The 16,507-nt window shown below is 37.1% G+C and overlaps 1 protein-coding gene across 1 annotated transcript; it reads right to left on the reverse strand.

The window, feature by feature from the left end:
• Positions 1-1,988: 1,988 nt before the first annotated feature.
• LOC139119459 (lys-63-specific deubiquitinase BRCC36-like) lies at positions 1,989-16,501 on the reverse strand. Its single transcript, XM_070683280.1, has 6 exons — positions 16,280-16,501; positions 13,102-13,222; positions 8,598-8,684; positions 7,517-7,673; positions 5,007-5,182; positions 1,989-3,078 (listed from the first exon to the last, which is right to left on the reverse strand). The coding sequence occupies exons 1-6, from the start codon at positions 16,382-16,384 to the stop codon at positions 2,933-2,935; spliced, it is 792 nt and encodes a 263-aa protein (XP_070539381.1). The 5' UTR covers positions 16,385-16,501; the 3' UTR covers positions 1,989-2,932.
• Between the last annotated feature and the right edge of the window lie 6 nt (positions 16,502-16,507).

Consider the following 16,507-nt stretch of genomic DNA (forward strand, 5'->3'; position numbering starts at 1 on the left):
TTGGTTGATGACGATTGGGCTATAAAACATCAAATTGTGGTTCCAAAGCCCTATCGTGCTGAAATATTGCGCCTGGCCCATGAAACCCCCTGGGCTGGTCACTTAGGAGTCAGGAAAACTTATCATAAAATTCTCAGTCACTTTTATTGGCCTAATCTCAGGCAGGATGTAGCACATTTCTGTAAAACTTGTCACACATGTCAAATGGTAGGAAAGCCAAATCAGACCATTCCAAAGGCCCCTTACAACCAATTCCTGCATTTCAAGAACCATTTAGTAGGATACTAATAGACTGTGTGGGCCCCTACCAAAAACAAGATCAGGAAATGAGTATATGTTGACAATTATGTGTACATCAACCCGGTTCCCAGAAGCCATACCACTGAGAAACATAAAGACAAAGACTATAGTGAGAGCTTTAGTCAAATTTTTCACTTTATTTGGCCTCCCTAAATGTGTCCAGTCCGATCAAGGCTCCAACTTTATGTCTGGTATTTTTCAACAAGTAATGGATCAGCTAGGCATTAAACAGTATAGGTCATCCGCCTATCATCCAGAAAGTCAGGGTGCTCTTGAGCGATTTCATCAAACTTTGAAAAACATGATTAGGACCTACTGTTTGACACAGAGAAGCAGTGGGATGAAGGAATTCATTTTTTGCTCTTTGCTGTTAGAGAGTCAATTCAAGAGTCTCTTGGTTTTAGCCCATTTGAGCTTGTATTTGGACATACAGTCCGTGGCCCACTTAAGCTCGTTAAAGAGAAATTCCTGTCTGACGACGATGATTGTCTGAATATTTTGCAATATGTCTCAGATTTTCGTACAAAGCTCTCTAAAGCATGTGAATTAGCCAGAGAAATCTTGAGTCATCTCAGCAGTCAATGAAAACCAAATATGATAAAAACACCTCAAAACGGAAGTTTGAACCAGGTCAAAAGGTTCTTGTTCTACTTCCAATTCCTGGCAAACCACTCCATGCTCGTTACTTTGGGCCATATCTAATTGATAAGAAATTGAGTGATTTAAATTACATCATAATAACACCTGACAGGCGAAAACAAAAACAGCTATGTCACATAAATATGCTTAAGCCATATTTGGATAGGGATAATCCTACTATAACTCAGCCTGTCAGTGCAGTCAGTTCAAACCATTATGAAGATAGTGATACTGAAACTGACTTGAGTGAAAATACTCTAAACTCAAAGCTGGGCTCGGTCAAGCTTCAGAACTCAGGAATCCTGGAGAAGCTGGAGTCTACAAAGTTGGCACACCTCCAGCCAGAACACCAACAACAGCTGAAAGAACCAATCCATGAACATTTGTTCCAAGATATTTCAACGAGGACAAACATCATCTATCACACCGAAGATGTCTGCGACAGTAATCCAGTGAAACAACATCCAGACGGACTGAATCCTGCGAAAGCGGAATATCTCCAGGAGGAAGCCAAGTATTTGCCGAACAATGACTTTATCGAACTCAATAAAAATAACCGGACTTTGCCATGCATACTTTATGCCAAGTTCAGTGCCATTTCGAGTTTTCCAATACCAAATTGCAAGAGGATAGTCATGGGACAGATCATCTTGTTTGCTATTTTTAACAAATTTTGCAAATTTAGCAAATCTCAGAGAAACTACTCTACAATTGAAAAAGAGTGTTTATCTTGATATTAGCTTTACAGCATTTTGAAGTTTATGTTACTTCTTCAAATCAGCCAATAGTGGTTTATATTGATCACAACCCTCTTGTATTTCTACAGAAATTTAAAGGCAAAAATCAGAGATTGCTAAGATGGAGTTTAATTTACAGGAGTTTAATCTTGACATTAGACATATCAAAGGCAGAGACAATTTAATTGCAGACTGTCTCTCTCGTATTTAGAGTTTATTGTTGTTCACTTTCAAGAAATTTTACTTTAGAGTAAAACAAAATTTGAGTACTTAAATCCTCTTTAAGATTACATTGTAAAAGAAAGATTTTTCTTTGAAAAATTTTCTTTTTTTGAAGAGGGGGTGTGTCATGTAGGTCATTTACCCCACACTCATCATGACCTGAGTTCAATCAGTCTAGAACATTCCCAAGGTCACTGCCCTTGATGACCTCACAACCTTGAATTCAATTAGTCATGTTTGGAATGTTCTGGAAAGTTGATTAGTTGTGTAAGGGAGATAATTTTAGAACAGTAATTAGCATGTCAATAAAAGTTCTAGATTGTTCTTATATGCCTTTATAAAAGGGACGTGCTCAGCTTCCAGTCAGACTTTTGGGATCGTGTCTCTTGTGTGTTACTAAACTCCAGCAGTAGTCATTCTCAAGACTTTTCAAGACCTTCACTGTCAACGCTGGATTTATATTGTGGTCTTTGTGCAGCTTCAAGCCTGCAAGCCAAAGGACTGTTCATTCATCCAACTGACTGTTACAACTCTGAGACTGGAGCTTTGCCGTCCCAGCTGAGATAAGTAGTCTGTACACTTTTTAAAGCTTGTACTCTGTCCCTAACTTAGCAATTAGTTTTGTTTTCGTAATAAATTTTGTTTAAACGGAAACTGCTGAGTTCACCCTTTTGTTCGTTTTCTCTGCACGTAACACAATTGTATTTTAAAAAGTGAAATTTGAATTAAAGAATTATACAAATCAGTAATTCTTTGGACCCTTTGAATTTTTCAGAATACTAGTTTTACGGTGAAAGTGTAAAACAAAAACACTATTAATGAAAATTCCCTGAACAAAGAACACGTAAAAAAAGAGCTATAAAGTAAAAATGACATGTATCATCAGTATGTACAGTTTTAAGTACATTGAACTTATAAAATCATCTGTAATGTTTACATTACTGTGAGAAAAAAATTCACTTCTATTTACACAAAATATATATTTTATATTAAATATGAACACAGTAAATTTTCCATGAAGAGATGGATACGTATCACGACTCAAGCTCTTTCAACAACTTTTCCTTTTCTAATTGCAGTGCTTCCATTTTCATTTCATTTCTCTCCAACCTTGTCTCCAAACTCTGTAAAAGTGGTCCGCTCATGACTTCCATCAAATGACTCAGTGATTTGGTATAGACTGAAAAAAGTAAAAGATGCAAGGCAGTAATGAGGTATTCTTGCATGAAGTTATTAAAACTGTGAATCTTTCGTAACTTTGTCAAACTAGATGTATATTTGTTGATATCGTCCATCTGTATGACCAAAACTCTATCAAACTTATCAATTTCAATTAAAAATTTTGTTTGTGAGTGTTCAAATAGTAGGTTGCAACAACATGGAACCATGGAAACAGAACAGAGAGAACTTATCTTTTCAAAGTTGTCTCATTTGCATTTAATAATAACTAACATTCTTCAGAAGGAAAATGATAGCACCAAACTAAATGTAACTTTGATAGATTTTTTCCCTTTTTTTCAAAGATTTTAATGAGGAGTTTCTTCTTAGCCAATTTTATATATCACTGACTAAAGATACTAATTTGATCTTTACCGCTCTGATACAGGTTTTGTGAACCGAGGTTGTAAAGACCAAAAGGGCCTGAGTATGCTGTACAACCGAGGTCTGCAAAACCATATCAGGGTCGTAAAGGTTATCATATACCTTATGAAATGTATTATAGGTAGTATATTATAGGTAGTTAAAGTAACATTCTGCAAAGTTTTGGAGATAAAAATGTGTGCAATATCAAAACTTCATTCCTAATTGTGTCAACGTTTTGGTAAAATGATGGCCACATCCTGTTGTAGATTAATATACATAAGGACGTCATTTGTTTAACTGTAGAACTCGCAAAGCAGTGTACATCTTCCAATACAGGATAAGGCCATATTGAGGTGTAATATATATTATTGCCTGAATACATGAGTTTATGTGCCCGAGAGCTGGTGACAATTTGCCCGACGCCAGGAGGGCAAATTGTCTCCTGCTGCGAGGGCACATAAACCAATGTATTCAGGCAATAATATTTTTATTACATGCCTCTTCACAGTCAATGCTATATGACATTCAGTTCCATGCAGGGCATTTTCAAACAATTTTACCATTATCAACCAGCATCAAACAGATTTTAACAAAAATCAAAATAGAAGTGCGCGCATGGATATGTTACATCTAGTGTTAAGCGTCTAACCGGTCAGTACATCGTTTGCCGGCCAGCTAACTCCCCGGATGTTCCTATTCAAATCAATGCTCCGATTTGCACTCACATCGAGGCATGTAATAAGAAAGACAACGTCATGATAAACATTATCGTAAATTCCATTGAACAGGCAGCAAGACCAGAGCATCAGAAAAAAGTTTAAAGAAGTATCATGCCTTTTGGTAAATTTTTACTAGTTTTTGATGAAATCACCATGTAATTGAAGCTGGAAGACAGGTGACAGCTTGGCTCATGCAGCATTGTGTGATTGTACTACATTTAATAATGTTATTTCTGTTCAATTTCTCATCTTTCAAAAGAGCATAGATGATCAGTAATACACTTAGTTTACACTGGATTTCAACAGAAATATCAACTGACGTTGCCAATTTTACGTTTGCCGCTACAATCAGAATAAGGGGATGTTTTTTGTTGTTTAGAAATTGAAAGTTCATGGACAGCACTGGGCATAGTAACCAGAATGAAGGTAGTTCAGAAATGCATGCAATTGCCCATATTTGGACAAAGTGTGCCTGGGCATGATACGGCAAATTCTTACACAAATGTGAGAGCGTTTTTTCCAATAGCATTACACAGAAATGTGGCTCAAGGTATATGATAATGCTTGAGATTGCCCTATCATATTACAGAACAAAAAGGTAGATATGCAAATTTTACTGGAGTCAGAGGCTAGAAAGATACGCAGCATCAAGAAAAATGTCATAGGGTTAGCTGAAGCAATTTCAAGGAATTCCTCCATTGATTAAAAGAGTTCAGTAATCCAAAAGGTCAGAGACACCTGCAGAATAATTTTTTTCACCTATTTTCATACATTTTTACTGTATTATATTGAAATAGTCACCCACCAGCTCCATTGTGGGTCCTGGTCAGCAGATCCATGCTTTCATTTTCTAAAGTCTTTGCATAAGCATCATGTTCTTCCTGAGACAGAATTCTTGGCAGTTGTACCAGAGCATCAAGGCAGGGACTGCTCATTGCTTCCCTTGGTTTGATGTACAATGGAATCTCTAATCTCTCATACCTATGAAAGTACAACATGGAAGTTTATATTACGAGTACAAAATGATGATCTGCCGGTCAAAGAAGATTGTCACTGGAACTTTTGAAACATTGATCAGTATTTTTATATCTGTCATGTATCACTACATCAACAAACAAACAAACAAACAAACAAACAAAGACCAACAAACTATCAGCAAATAATGAAAAGAATATTAAATCTTGCCCTACATCATGCCGAGGACAATTTTGAAACAAATTTTAAAAATGCTCTTACAAGTTTCTTCAGGGTACAGCAAGATTTTGAATAAATAAGAAACTGGATAATAAAAATTCAGTGCATAATCTCAATATATGCTGAAATCAATAAAGAGAAGGGGTTGAAAAAGATGCCTTAAAATACATATTTGTTTGTGCAGTATTGTTTTTTCAGTATTATATCTACAGAAAAGTCTGATATTGACATTGTCCAAGTTACAAGTGCTGTATGGATAATGAAATGGTCTAAAAGCAGTGACTTGTTAGTCACAGAAAAGTCTGATATTGACATTGTCCAGCGTTGGAAACTACCGCCCGTCCTCCCGTCCGAGACGGGTAACTTTTCAGTCGGACGGGAAGAAAATTGTACTTCCACGTCCGTGTGTCGGGCTCTCGATAGTAGCCCATACGGCATACCCAGTAATCTCATAGATCAGCTGCTTCTAGATGTTGTGTAAAATAAAAGAAATGTAGTATGCCAATACGTCCGACTTCGACGCGCTTATGCTACTGAAACTGTGCAACTGTGTGACCCGGAACGTAATGCAAGCGAGACATGTAAACACAGGTAAACATGAAGTCCCTCATACTAGTAAATCTCACACTAAGCGAGATTTGAGCGATATCAGGCAGTGCTATAAATATAAAGATATAAAGGAAAGATATAAAGATATAAAGGATATAAAGGAAAATGAGGGCAACTCCACACATCGGCTCTACCAAGATTGTTTAGTATTATGATATGGTGAATAAATACGAAAGCCTCATTGCATTTATTTTGTGTGGAATACATGGCGAGACACCGGTGAATCGATAGTGCTTTGACCCTAGTCACGTGATTTGGGTCCCGGTAAACCGGTTTGTTGATTGAGCGATTCATCTTAACGGTGTTTCGGAACCAAAAATGGGGTTCCTTCATCAGTCGCTCTCTTGTTTTGTATCCCCTCCGCTTGGTTGTGTAATGAAGTCATCTTCGTCTTGAGGAGGAGAAGCCAGATTCGTTATTGAGAGAGTTAGCCACTATTGACTGACTCTATAGTGACTCTATAGTGGTGTCATATTATATAAATTAACATGACCCGGCATCGACCGGAGTTTCTGGACACTTATAAGGATTTTTGTTTTAGGGCATATTTGAGCGTTGCTAGTGCTCGTTATGTTAACAGTAAATGTTGTACTAATCTGTCAATGATTAGTTTGCTTTAGGCATTTAAATCGATTATCCGAACTTTTAGTTTCGTGTGACAATTTTTCGTGGACTTTGTAATATATTTCGGGTCAATATGGTGCCTGCTTTCTGGTGTTTGAAAAGCATGTTGTGAAGGGCTGATTCGAGAAATAAATCTTGTTTCTCTATGTTTAGCCATTCCCAGGTTTCATGGTTTCGTTAACAATATTTGCTGTAAACGGCATTTGAAATCGGTTGGTCTGAGGAGAGTATTGGTTTATTTAATTCATGCCGCCAACTTTGATTACTGATATGGCAGCTCTCTCAGTTTTGATTTTCTTTGCCAGATGATGTTTCTGTATTGCTCAGCAATCTTTTCAGTTTGGTTGATTGTAGTACCAATTCGATGACAGATTGCATCTTGGTTTTTAACGATAAAGTGGCATAAAATGGAGACAAATTAGAAAAACAATTGTTTCCCGTTGTTAAAACCGCTATCGTGAAACCTTTTAACTGTTTGAGCGATATGGGCAAAGTGTGTTTGAATTAACTAATTAATTAATCAGTGTGTTATCAGCATTGTTATTGTAGAAATTTTGTGTTCAAGTCCGGATTAGAATTCATTTCAAACAGTGGAATTCAGAACAGTTTGTTTGTAAGATCACAGTTAGTACTCATATTGAAAATAAAGTTGTTTACAGTTTGAAGTAAATAATGGTTTTGTGTTTTTTGAATGAATGGATTTGTCAAAAATTCAGGACAGGCAACTTTCTGGCAGGACAGGCAAGTTTTGAAAGTTACCGGTCCTGATGTCTGGCAAATATTTTGGCCAGTTTCCAACACTGCATTGTCCAAGTTACAAGTGCTGTATGGATAATGAAATGGTCTAAAAGCAGTGACTTGTTAGTCCCATGAAGAGAATCAACTCACATTGGTGCTTCTCCCTCTGGGCTTTGATTGATGGCTTGGAAACAGGTCACTTGTATTCTGCCACGTTTACTTGCTTTATCATTGTTGAAGCAGGAAAATATTAAACCAATAAAACTCTCATCCATGTACCTCTGATACATAGCTTGTGTTAACACATCTGTATGTGAAGAGAATCATATCAGTTAGGTCTTGTCATTGAGGCAGTCCTGATAGATGATGGAGAAGTTGATGAAGGAAAGGTGGTGTACTTTTTACGTAAATACAGCCTCCGAAAGGAAGTAAGTTCATGTAAATCTTACATGTTATCATTATTCTTAAAATATTTTTGTCTGAAATGAAGACGACAGCTAGAGATTTCAATGGATGTCATAGCTTTCAAACAAGATGGCATTTCTGTATCTCATGAAACTTGTGACTGAGCAAACAAATAAAAATCCCTCAGGTTCATATCACCTCAATTCAGGATGGACAACTCATAAAAATATTCATCTGTCTTATTTGGCAATCATCTAAAACATAACAATAACGCCAACAAAGAAAATTTAGTCAACTGTACAAATTCATTAAAACCTATGTTTTAATGATGTTTTCCCCCTGCTATGCCATTGCAATTTGTTGACAAAGAACATTAATTCCACTTTTGTAGAACTTCCTGACCAGATTAGATCTTGCACAAGTTGCACTTGATCTCTTCAATGCCCATCAAAAGCTTGAATTTGGAAGATTATTTGAATTGAATTTATTGTACATGTAATGGGCACAAGAGAGGTAACATTCATTCTTAGCTCTTTGAAATATAAAAGAAAATGTTACATGGTAGCGCCCTCTACCGACATTCATGAGGTAATGGTTTGTCACTCTGGCCTAAAACGCATTCACCAGTATATAGAGGGAAAAATTTTCGACGACATAACACTCTTTTCAAAAGTGGGCCATGTTTTACATAATGTCACAAATGTCACCTATTATTCGGATGTGTACGAGACTGACAAAATAAGAACGTATCAACACACAAACAGAGTAAATAAACTTAACATTAGCTACGCTACAAATTTTACTTCAAATCTAGACTTCTACTTACCGACATGTGAAGGCCATACTGTTATGTGTGGATGTGAATGATACCAACCAACAACTCTGAGTGGTCTCTGTAGGAGATTAGCTAATCTGTGCTTACGGTTAAAGATAAATATGAATTTATTTTGTGAACTTGGAAATACTTTTGTTCAATTTAATTTACAAAAAAGACACTCATCTCTGAAAGCCAAGCAAGGTTTATTCAGAACCTTCCTCTGACAACTCTGGCAAGAAAATAGAAATATTTTGGTGTACTCAATTAATGTGTTCTACTGATAAATAAAATGCCACTGCAATTATTTTACACACTCAGTGCTTGGTTGTAAGAAGTGTAAGTTGAAAAATAGCGTCAATGACACTGTAGCTCCCATCCTGGACTATTTAGTGTTTGTTCTCTGGTCAGATATTTGAACATGTGTGAAAGGGATAAAGTGCATGAAGTGAAAATACTTAAATGAAATGTACTGGAGACAGTGAAATATGTTTAATGTAATTATTCAGAATATAAAATGGAAAAAAATACAGAATTAGATATATCGAATACTGTGATACAACCATTAACTCAACAAGTCATTTACAATGACATAGTCCCCACTTGTAATAGGAGTATTAGTCTTGATGGGGCAGGAAAATGTGGTCATTAAGAAGTTGCACTGGAGTGTATATGTTGAGATCTATGGGCACATAGGTCTATGTCGTTGTTCCCAATTTGAAACTCATGAGGCATGTCTAAGTTATGGTTCTAAATCGGGAAAAAAGATCAGACCTCTAGCAGTATTGGCCAGCCAAGAAATACATATGCGCTTAATAAATGAGGTACAAGATGTGACATCTTAAGGTCTAATATTCTATCAAAATTTGAGGGTATAGAATTTGTGGTTACTGAAATATGCATATATATGTATAATCAAGGTCAAAGGTCATCGAGGTCACATGACATTTTGAAAAAAAAATTATATTGCTAATTAATCCCTATATGCCAAAAAATCAGATCTCTAGCTCTATTCGCTTGCCCAGAATTAGATGTGTACATAATTAATGAGGTAAAGCGTGTGTTGTCATAAGGTCTCCCATCCTACTAAATACAAAGGACATAGCACTTGTGGTTACTAATTTATTGACATAAACATATATTTTAGGTAAAAGGTCATCGAGGTCACATGACATTTGGTCAAAAAATTTCTCTCCTATAGTTATCCCTATATACCAAAAATCAGACATCCAGCTCTATTGGCTCGCTCAGAATGAGATATGCGCATAATTATTGAGGTACAGTATGTGGCGTCATAAGGTGTCCAATCATGCCAAACATGAAGGGTGTAGTACTTGTGGTTACCGAGTTATGGAAAAATATGTATATTTGAGGTTAAAGGTCACCGAGGTCACGTGACATTTTGTCAAAAAAATTGTTTTGCTAAGTTATCCCTATATACCAAAAATCAGACCTCTAGCTCTATTGGCTCGCTCAAAATTAGATATGCGCATAATTAATGAGGTACAATATGTGGCGGCATAAGGTGTCCCATCATACCATACATGAAGGCTGTAGCACTTGTGGTTACTGAGTTATGGACAAATATGTATATTTGAGGTCAAAGGTCACCGAGGTCACGTGACATTTTGTCAAAAAAATTTTTTGCTAAGTTATCCCTATATACCAAAAATCAGACCTATAGCTCTATTGGCTCGCTCAAAATTAGATATGTGCATAATTAATGAGGTACAATATGTGGCGTCATAAGCTGTCCCATCATACCATATATGAAGGGTGGTAGCACTTGTGGTTACTGAGTTATGGACAAATATGTATATTTGAGATCAAAGGTCATCAAGGTCACATGACATTTTGTCAAAATATCCGAGATATCTGCATGAACGGATGGACTCACGGATGGACAAACAGACGGACATGACCCAATCTATAAGCTCACTGGACCGTGGGGACTAAAAATTGTGTCACTGCATCCTTTTTGCAATATGAATACAATGAGAAACTAAATTTTTATTTTTAGTGGCCTTATACATGGGAGTCTATGGAGATCTACCTTATACATGGGAGTCTATGGACGTGTAAACTAAAAATATGCAAATTTCACCACGATTTGCCCAAATTTGGGAAAGGTCACTCCTATGCACTTCCATACCAAGTTTCAAATCAATAGGACTTGTGGTTTCAGAGCAGGAGATTTTTTGACCAAAAATGGGAGAAAATTACAAAAAAATTCATGAAAAATAGCAAGTCCAAGATACTGACCACAGATGTGCACAATCATTTCAGGTCAGCCCAAAGTACTTACATGCTAATTTTTCATGTAATCTGCTCAGGGTTATTGAGTTTTTTCAATTTTGACTGTTTTTGCATTTTTTCACTTAATTTGCATATTTTTGGCAATGACAACTTCATTTGAACAAAATCTCATCTACAGCCCATCATCCATGTACACACCAAATATCAAGATGAAATGTGCAGCGGTTTTGGAGTTTTTGATGTTGACGGACAGACATACAGACATACAGACATACAGACATACAGACATACATACATACAGACATTTTCCTAGCCTATAAGAATAGCTTCCATTGCCATATATACATATGGCTATGGGAGCTAACAAAAAAGTTTGGCAGTTTGACCTACAAGAATTTCTATGTTCTTCACTAAATGGCAAAAGAAAAGCATGAAGATTACTGGTATAGAATATTAACCTTTACGGCCCTGATACGGCTTTTGCGGCCCAAGGTCGTACGGCGGAAGGGCCCGAGCGTGCGAGGGCCCGACCAAGCGCCGCAAAAGCTGTATCAGGGCCGTAAAGGTTTTATCATATACCTTATGGAATGATAAATATGTAGTTTACATAATATTCAACATTGTTTAGGAGATAAAAATGCACGCGATATCAAATATTCATTCCAAAAATATCAAAAATTCAAAAATATCGAAAAAAAAATCGATATCAAAATTTCGATATCAAAAATTCATTCCATTCGCCATTTGTGTCAGTTTTTCATAAATACGATGGCCGCTTTCCGTCGCGGATTGACATACATAATGACGTCATTTGTTTACCTGCAGCATTCTAGAACGCGCAAAGCAACATCTGTACTGTAGGTGACCAACAGAGATCAAGGCTGAAATCGAGGTGTAAGAAGGACAAAAGCGTAAATTGATATCAGTTTCTTGCAATTTATACTGAACAGGCACGCACTTAGGATAAACAGGATTTCACTAGAATTTAGAAATAAAAGCCCATGACACCTGAGCGGCTCCACCGCCGCCACGCACAACTACGATCTGAGCGAGCAGACGTTTTCCTAATCTTGCGCTGGCTTTGTGTACGAATCGAACATTTGCGGATAGCAACGCGTGTAGTAACCAGAATTCGAGATAGTTCAGAAATGCACGGATTGCCCATATTTGGGCACCGGGCCGAGGCGTGATACGTAAAAAAAATGCACGGATCTGAGGGCGCTTTCTCCCATAGCTTTACACAGGCACGTGAATGTAGGTATATGATAATGTACTTTGGCAATATAGACAATTGAGGAATCTTAGTTTCTTTAATAATTTCTCTGATACATGTATTTTGAAACACAAAGGACTCTCTAGATTCTTTCACCACCATGGTTTTGCCTAAAACCAAATGATGACTGTGAGCTTTTTCATAGGTAATTTGGGTGATTAGGTTAAAATAAAACAAGTCATCGTTGATGACACAGTCCCCACTTGTCTATTTGGTCATGATATTTGTGTAATGGTTGCTGTGGAATGACTTTGATGGTAAGGGCATGAGACATATGAATTGGAAATCAATGTTATTTGTTGAATGTTTTGTTAACGGCCCATTTCTGTGGGTATTGACTGCTGATGTCAGTTTTTCAATAAGTTATTTATTTTTACACTGCCTTGAAATCACACAAACATGTTGCAAAAAAAAAGACCGCCTTGCGGCCATATTCAAACTTTTCGCAAAATAACTTTACATGCATATGTAGGTCATAGTGCTTTGCCTTTGTGCCCAGTTTGAACACAATCAGTTCATGGATGTTTGAGTTATGGTTCAATGACATGAAAAAATCGCAAAAAATGTGGCTGCCTGGTGGCAATATTCGATCGTGTCACTAAATAAATTGACATGCACATGTAGATCATAGTGCTTTCCTTTTGTCTCAAGTTTGAACAAAATCAATTCACAGATGTTTGAGTTAATATTCAAAGACATGAAAAATCGCAAAAATATGGCCACCTTGCGGCCATATTGAATCGTATCGCAAAATAAATCGATGTGCATCTGTAGGTCATAGTGCTATGCCTTTGTGCCAAGTTTGAACAAAATTGGTTCAGCAGTGTCTGAGAAACTGTTGATGACGGACGGACGGACGGACGGGACCCAATCTATAAGTCCCCGCCGGACTTCGTCCGCGGGGACTAACAAAGGACTTGGGTTGGAACAAAAACTCTGACAAAAGTGGTTCTTCTGTAGGTAATACAAGTACACGCGTAAAGGATATTTCAGCTTCTGTTGTGGCTGCTGAGAGTTGCTCTGGTGAAATCTCGACACGATCTGGCTGTTTGTCTGATCTTGTCAGCATTACAACAGACACAATATGACTCACTCTGTGTTCATCAACCTGTGAAAACATAAACATTTCAAAATGAAAAATTGAGTTCTGCAAAAGGGAGAGAATGTGAGCAAAGATGCTATCTATGCAGCTATCTTTCAGAATACAATTAAATAATAAGACAAAATGAACAAATTTTTTTCATACACTGGTACTAGAGGAAAATGCACATCAATATTGATGCAATCTGACATAAAGGGATACTTTTAAATTCTAGTTGCCACATTTGATGTGAAAGTATGACTTCGCGCGTAAAAATACAATATCACATATTCATGGCCATTATGACATCAAGTTAAAATTCAAGGCAGATAGTTCATGCATGTTTTCTTGTATATAGAAGTTTGGAAAACAATGATTAGCATTGAAATTGATATATTTTTACAAACAAAATGTTTCTCAGAAGAAAAATTTGCATTAAAAATTATGCGATCTTATTATGTTTGACACTGTTTGTATCATTTTCCACCATTGTTGGTTTGGTTTGGTTTGGTCTCATTCCAACAACTTCTCCTGTAAAGCTAAATGGACAGAGGACAAATTCCAGACCAAAGGACCAAAATACCAAGTTTTGAAAGAGGTGACACAATACTACACACCTGCACTTATTATTGAATAATTCACGTAGGCCATCTGTGTATTTGGCGGTTTGACAGGTGATATACTCTTCAGGGAGCAGATAAAGAACTTTAGTATTACCACAGGATAGAGGGACTGTGGTACTACTGAGGCCCTGGGTAGTACCTGCTACTGGTACTTTTGAACTGAAAACGATTTTGGAGTAGTCATGTTGGGAAAACTGTGGTATTTCAGTGGATTTGACAGGATTTTTGGTAATGGTCACTCACCATTGGTGAGTACCTAACCAGGCTATTGATTGGTGTTGGCAGATAGTAAATTGGATGCTATAATTAAATTTGTCAAAAAATCTTGCCAACTAGCAGCTACACACAGAATGTTCCATTCCTGTGGAGGGGTTGTAAAAGACAGAAAACTGGTCAGAAAACCACCAGTACAGCTATGGACCAACAGCTGCTCTCAGATGTATGCAGTTGTTACTGGTTGGACAACCATTGCATGCACCAAATGATCTATGCGACAATATGCCACGGTATTTTGCTTCAATTTTGCAATCACCTCGTTGTCAATGTGACAGACTGTTGAAGTTTACTCCTTCCATTGAGGTAAAAAAGAGGGACCTTGTCAAATGCAGTGTTGTGTGCCTAAGCTTGCCTCCGGACTGTACCATTATTAGTAATGGCTTATTACTGGGGATGGGTGAAGGGTGTATTAAAGGGACTGTCATCTGTACCCTGGAATGTGCTGGCTTGAGCTTGCCGATAAAAAGCCATGTCGAAACGAAATCAATCTATAATGATTTATTTACATTTGGGCTGGACCATTTGATATCCTGGGGGGGGGGGGGCTTGGAAGATTGGTGGAGAGCCATTATTTTTTTTCCCACGTGCTTCACCATGAATTATTTTTTTTCTACAGGGCATATGCTGGCAACTTTTTTTTTCACTTTCCTTCTTCGAGATATATTTTTTTTTTACCAAATTTCGGTGCAATGTTTGTTTGCTTGGTTTTTCACACCCAGTAACAAGATGCTGTTCTATCGCACACAGACTATATTCAAGAAACTAAATAAAGATATGTAAATACATGTACATTTTTGATTCACTTTACAAAAACATATTTGTAAAATCATGTACATTTATGGCATTTACTTGTCAGTGTTGTCCTTACATTGAAAGTAGCCGGGTAATTTAAGAAAGTAGAGGGTTGACTGCGAGGGAGCGAAGCGACTGAGTGGCGAGTGAGCGTAGCGAACGAGGGGGGGGGGGAGAGGCGCGAGAGGGGGGTGTCACCCTTCCGCAAGGCGAAAAATGAAATTTTGGAGTGGAAATGGTTTTCTCTGGTGGCATCTGAGGTGACATTTACAGACTGAAACAGTACTTTTGTTGTGTGTCTTAGACGTGGCTCACATACAACAAAACAAACAAACATGATTTTGTTTTGTTTGTATTATTTATGACACACTTATGGTTTTATTTGCAGTGAAGATGTAACATTTAATCTTAAATCACCTGCTGTCTGCTCATTTCATTGCCCATTTCCCATTCTTCATTACCACATAGTAGTTTCCCCCAAACCATCAAACTCATTCAATTCTAATCAAAACACATTCGCTTTTGTTAAGAAAAACATTGGTAAGATAATTCACTATAACAGTGTTCGCATTTACGAATAAAACATGCGTATATAGAAAACTCATAACAATGAAAAAATGTGTAGAGAGTCGATCCAATGCGTGATAATATTACGCATTGGATTGAGTCTCTACGCATTTTTTCATTGTTATGAGTTTTCTATACGCAAACGATAATAGTAAAATGTTTGCAGGCTGTCTCTCTTCTTGTGGTATTTTGACAAAATCCATACATTCAGATTTACACATTCTGGAAAACACTGGTGAGCAATTTCAATTTCAGCATACTTCCTCTAATCAGAAGGTCATGTATACTGTACAATTGTTCATATTCAGTTATTGTTCCTCAAGCTTGAAATGGTTTATGCTTTATAAAACTACAGAGCTACTGCTTGATTTTTATTGATGCTGCAGTGTGCATCGAACAATTGCCAAGATTTTTTTTTCCGAGTCGCAATGGTCCATAATTTTTTTTCCATCAGCCACTTAAAGCCAGTTTTTTTTTCGAGCAACTCCACTGGCGTCTTTTTTTCCCCAAATCTTCCAAGCCCCCCCCCAGGATATCAAATGGTCCACCCCTTAAAAGAAATGTGTCTAAATTTAAAAAAATCCTCTACTATTTCCATGCTCATTCAATTACCATGTTTTGAAATTTACATTTACATCAAAGATCGGTTATTTGTAAACTGATGAAGGGAAATTCACGTGATTCAATCTTTCATAACTGTATGAAACGAATGAGATCGAATGTCGTTTAATGTCACATAAAAATTACATGAAGGAGAAAACTAAACGAATGAAATAAAATTCACTTCCTGTTTCCCTTTCGTGATCATAAGGAGTGACGTACGTACCTCTCCGATACACAGACCCATGATCTCTTCTCTCTCCGTTGATAGAGCGTGTGTAAGACAAACCATGTACGCATCTGATTCCAGATGTACGCCTGAAAGCGCCATTGTGGTATCAAAACGGGCAACTAGCTTTGCGTCTAGCTTCTTTCACTCAGATGTAGATGTACCGGCCGCTGAGATACAGTTGATTACATGTGAAGTGAGGAGACGTTACTCATTCATTCGTGA

Source organism: Ptychodera flava, chromosome 19, assembly GCF_041260155.1.
Source record: "Ptychodera flava strain L36383 chromosome 19, AS_Pfla_20210202, whole genome shotgun sequence".
NCBI lineage: Eukaryota > Metazoa > Hemichordata > Enteropneusta > Ptychoderidae > Ptychodera > Ptychodera flava.

What these genes read in the sequence shown, in the direction of transcription:
- LOC139119459 (XM_070683280.1), bottom strand. Translation starts at nt 16,384, where the DNA reads ATGGCGCTTTCAGGCGTACATCTGGAATCAGATGCGTACATGGTTTGT. An exon ending in TGGGTCTGTGTATCGGAGAG is followed by an intron (nt 13,223 to 16,279) that starts GTACGTACGTCA and finishes ATGTTTTCACAG; the next exon opens with GTTGATGAACACAGAGTGAG. An exon ending in CAGGACCCACAATGGAGCTG is followed by an intron (nt 3,079 to 5,006) that starts GTGGGTGACTAT and finishes TACTTTTTTCAG; the next exon opens with TCTATACCAAATCACTGAGT.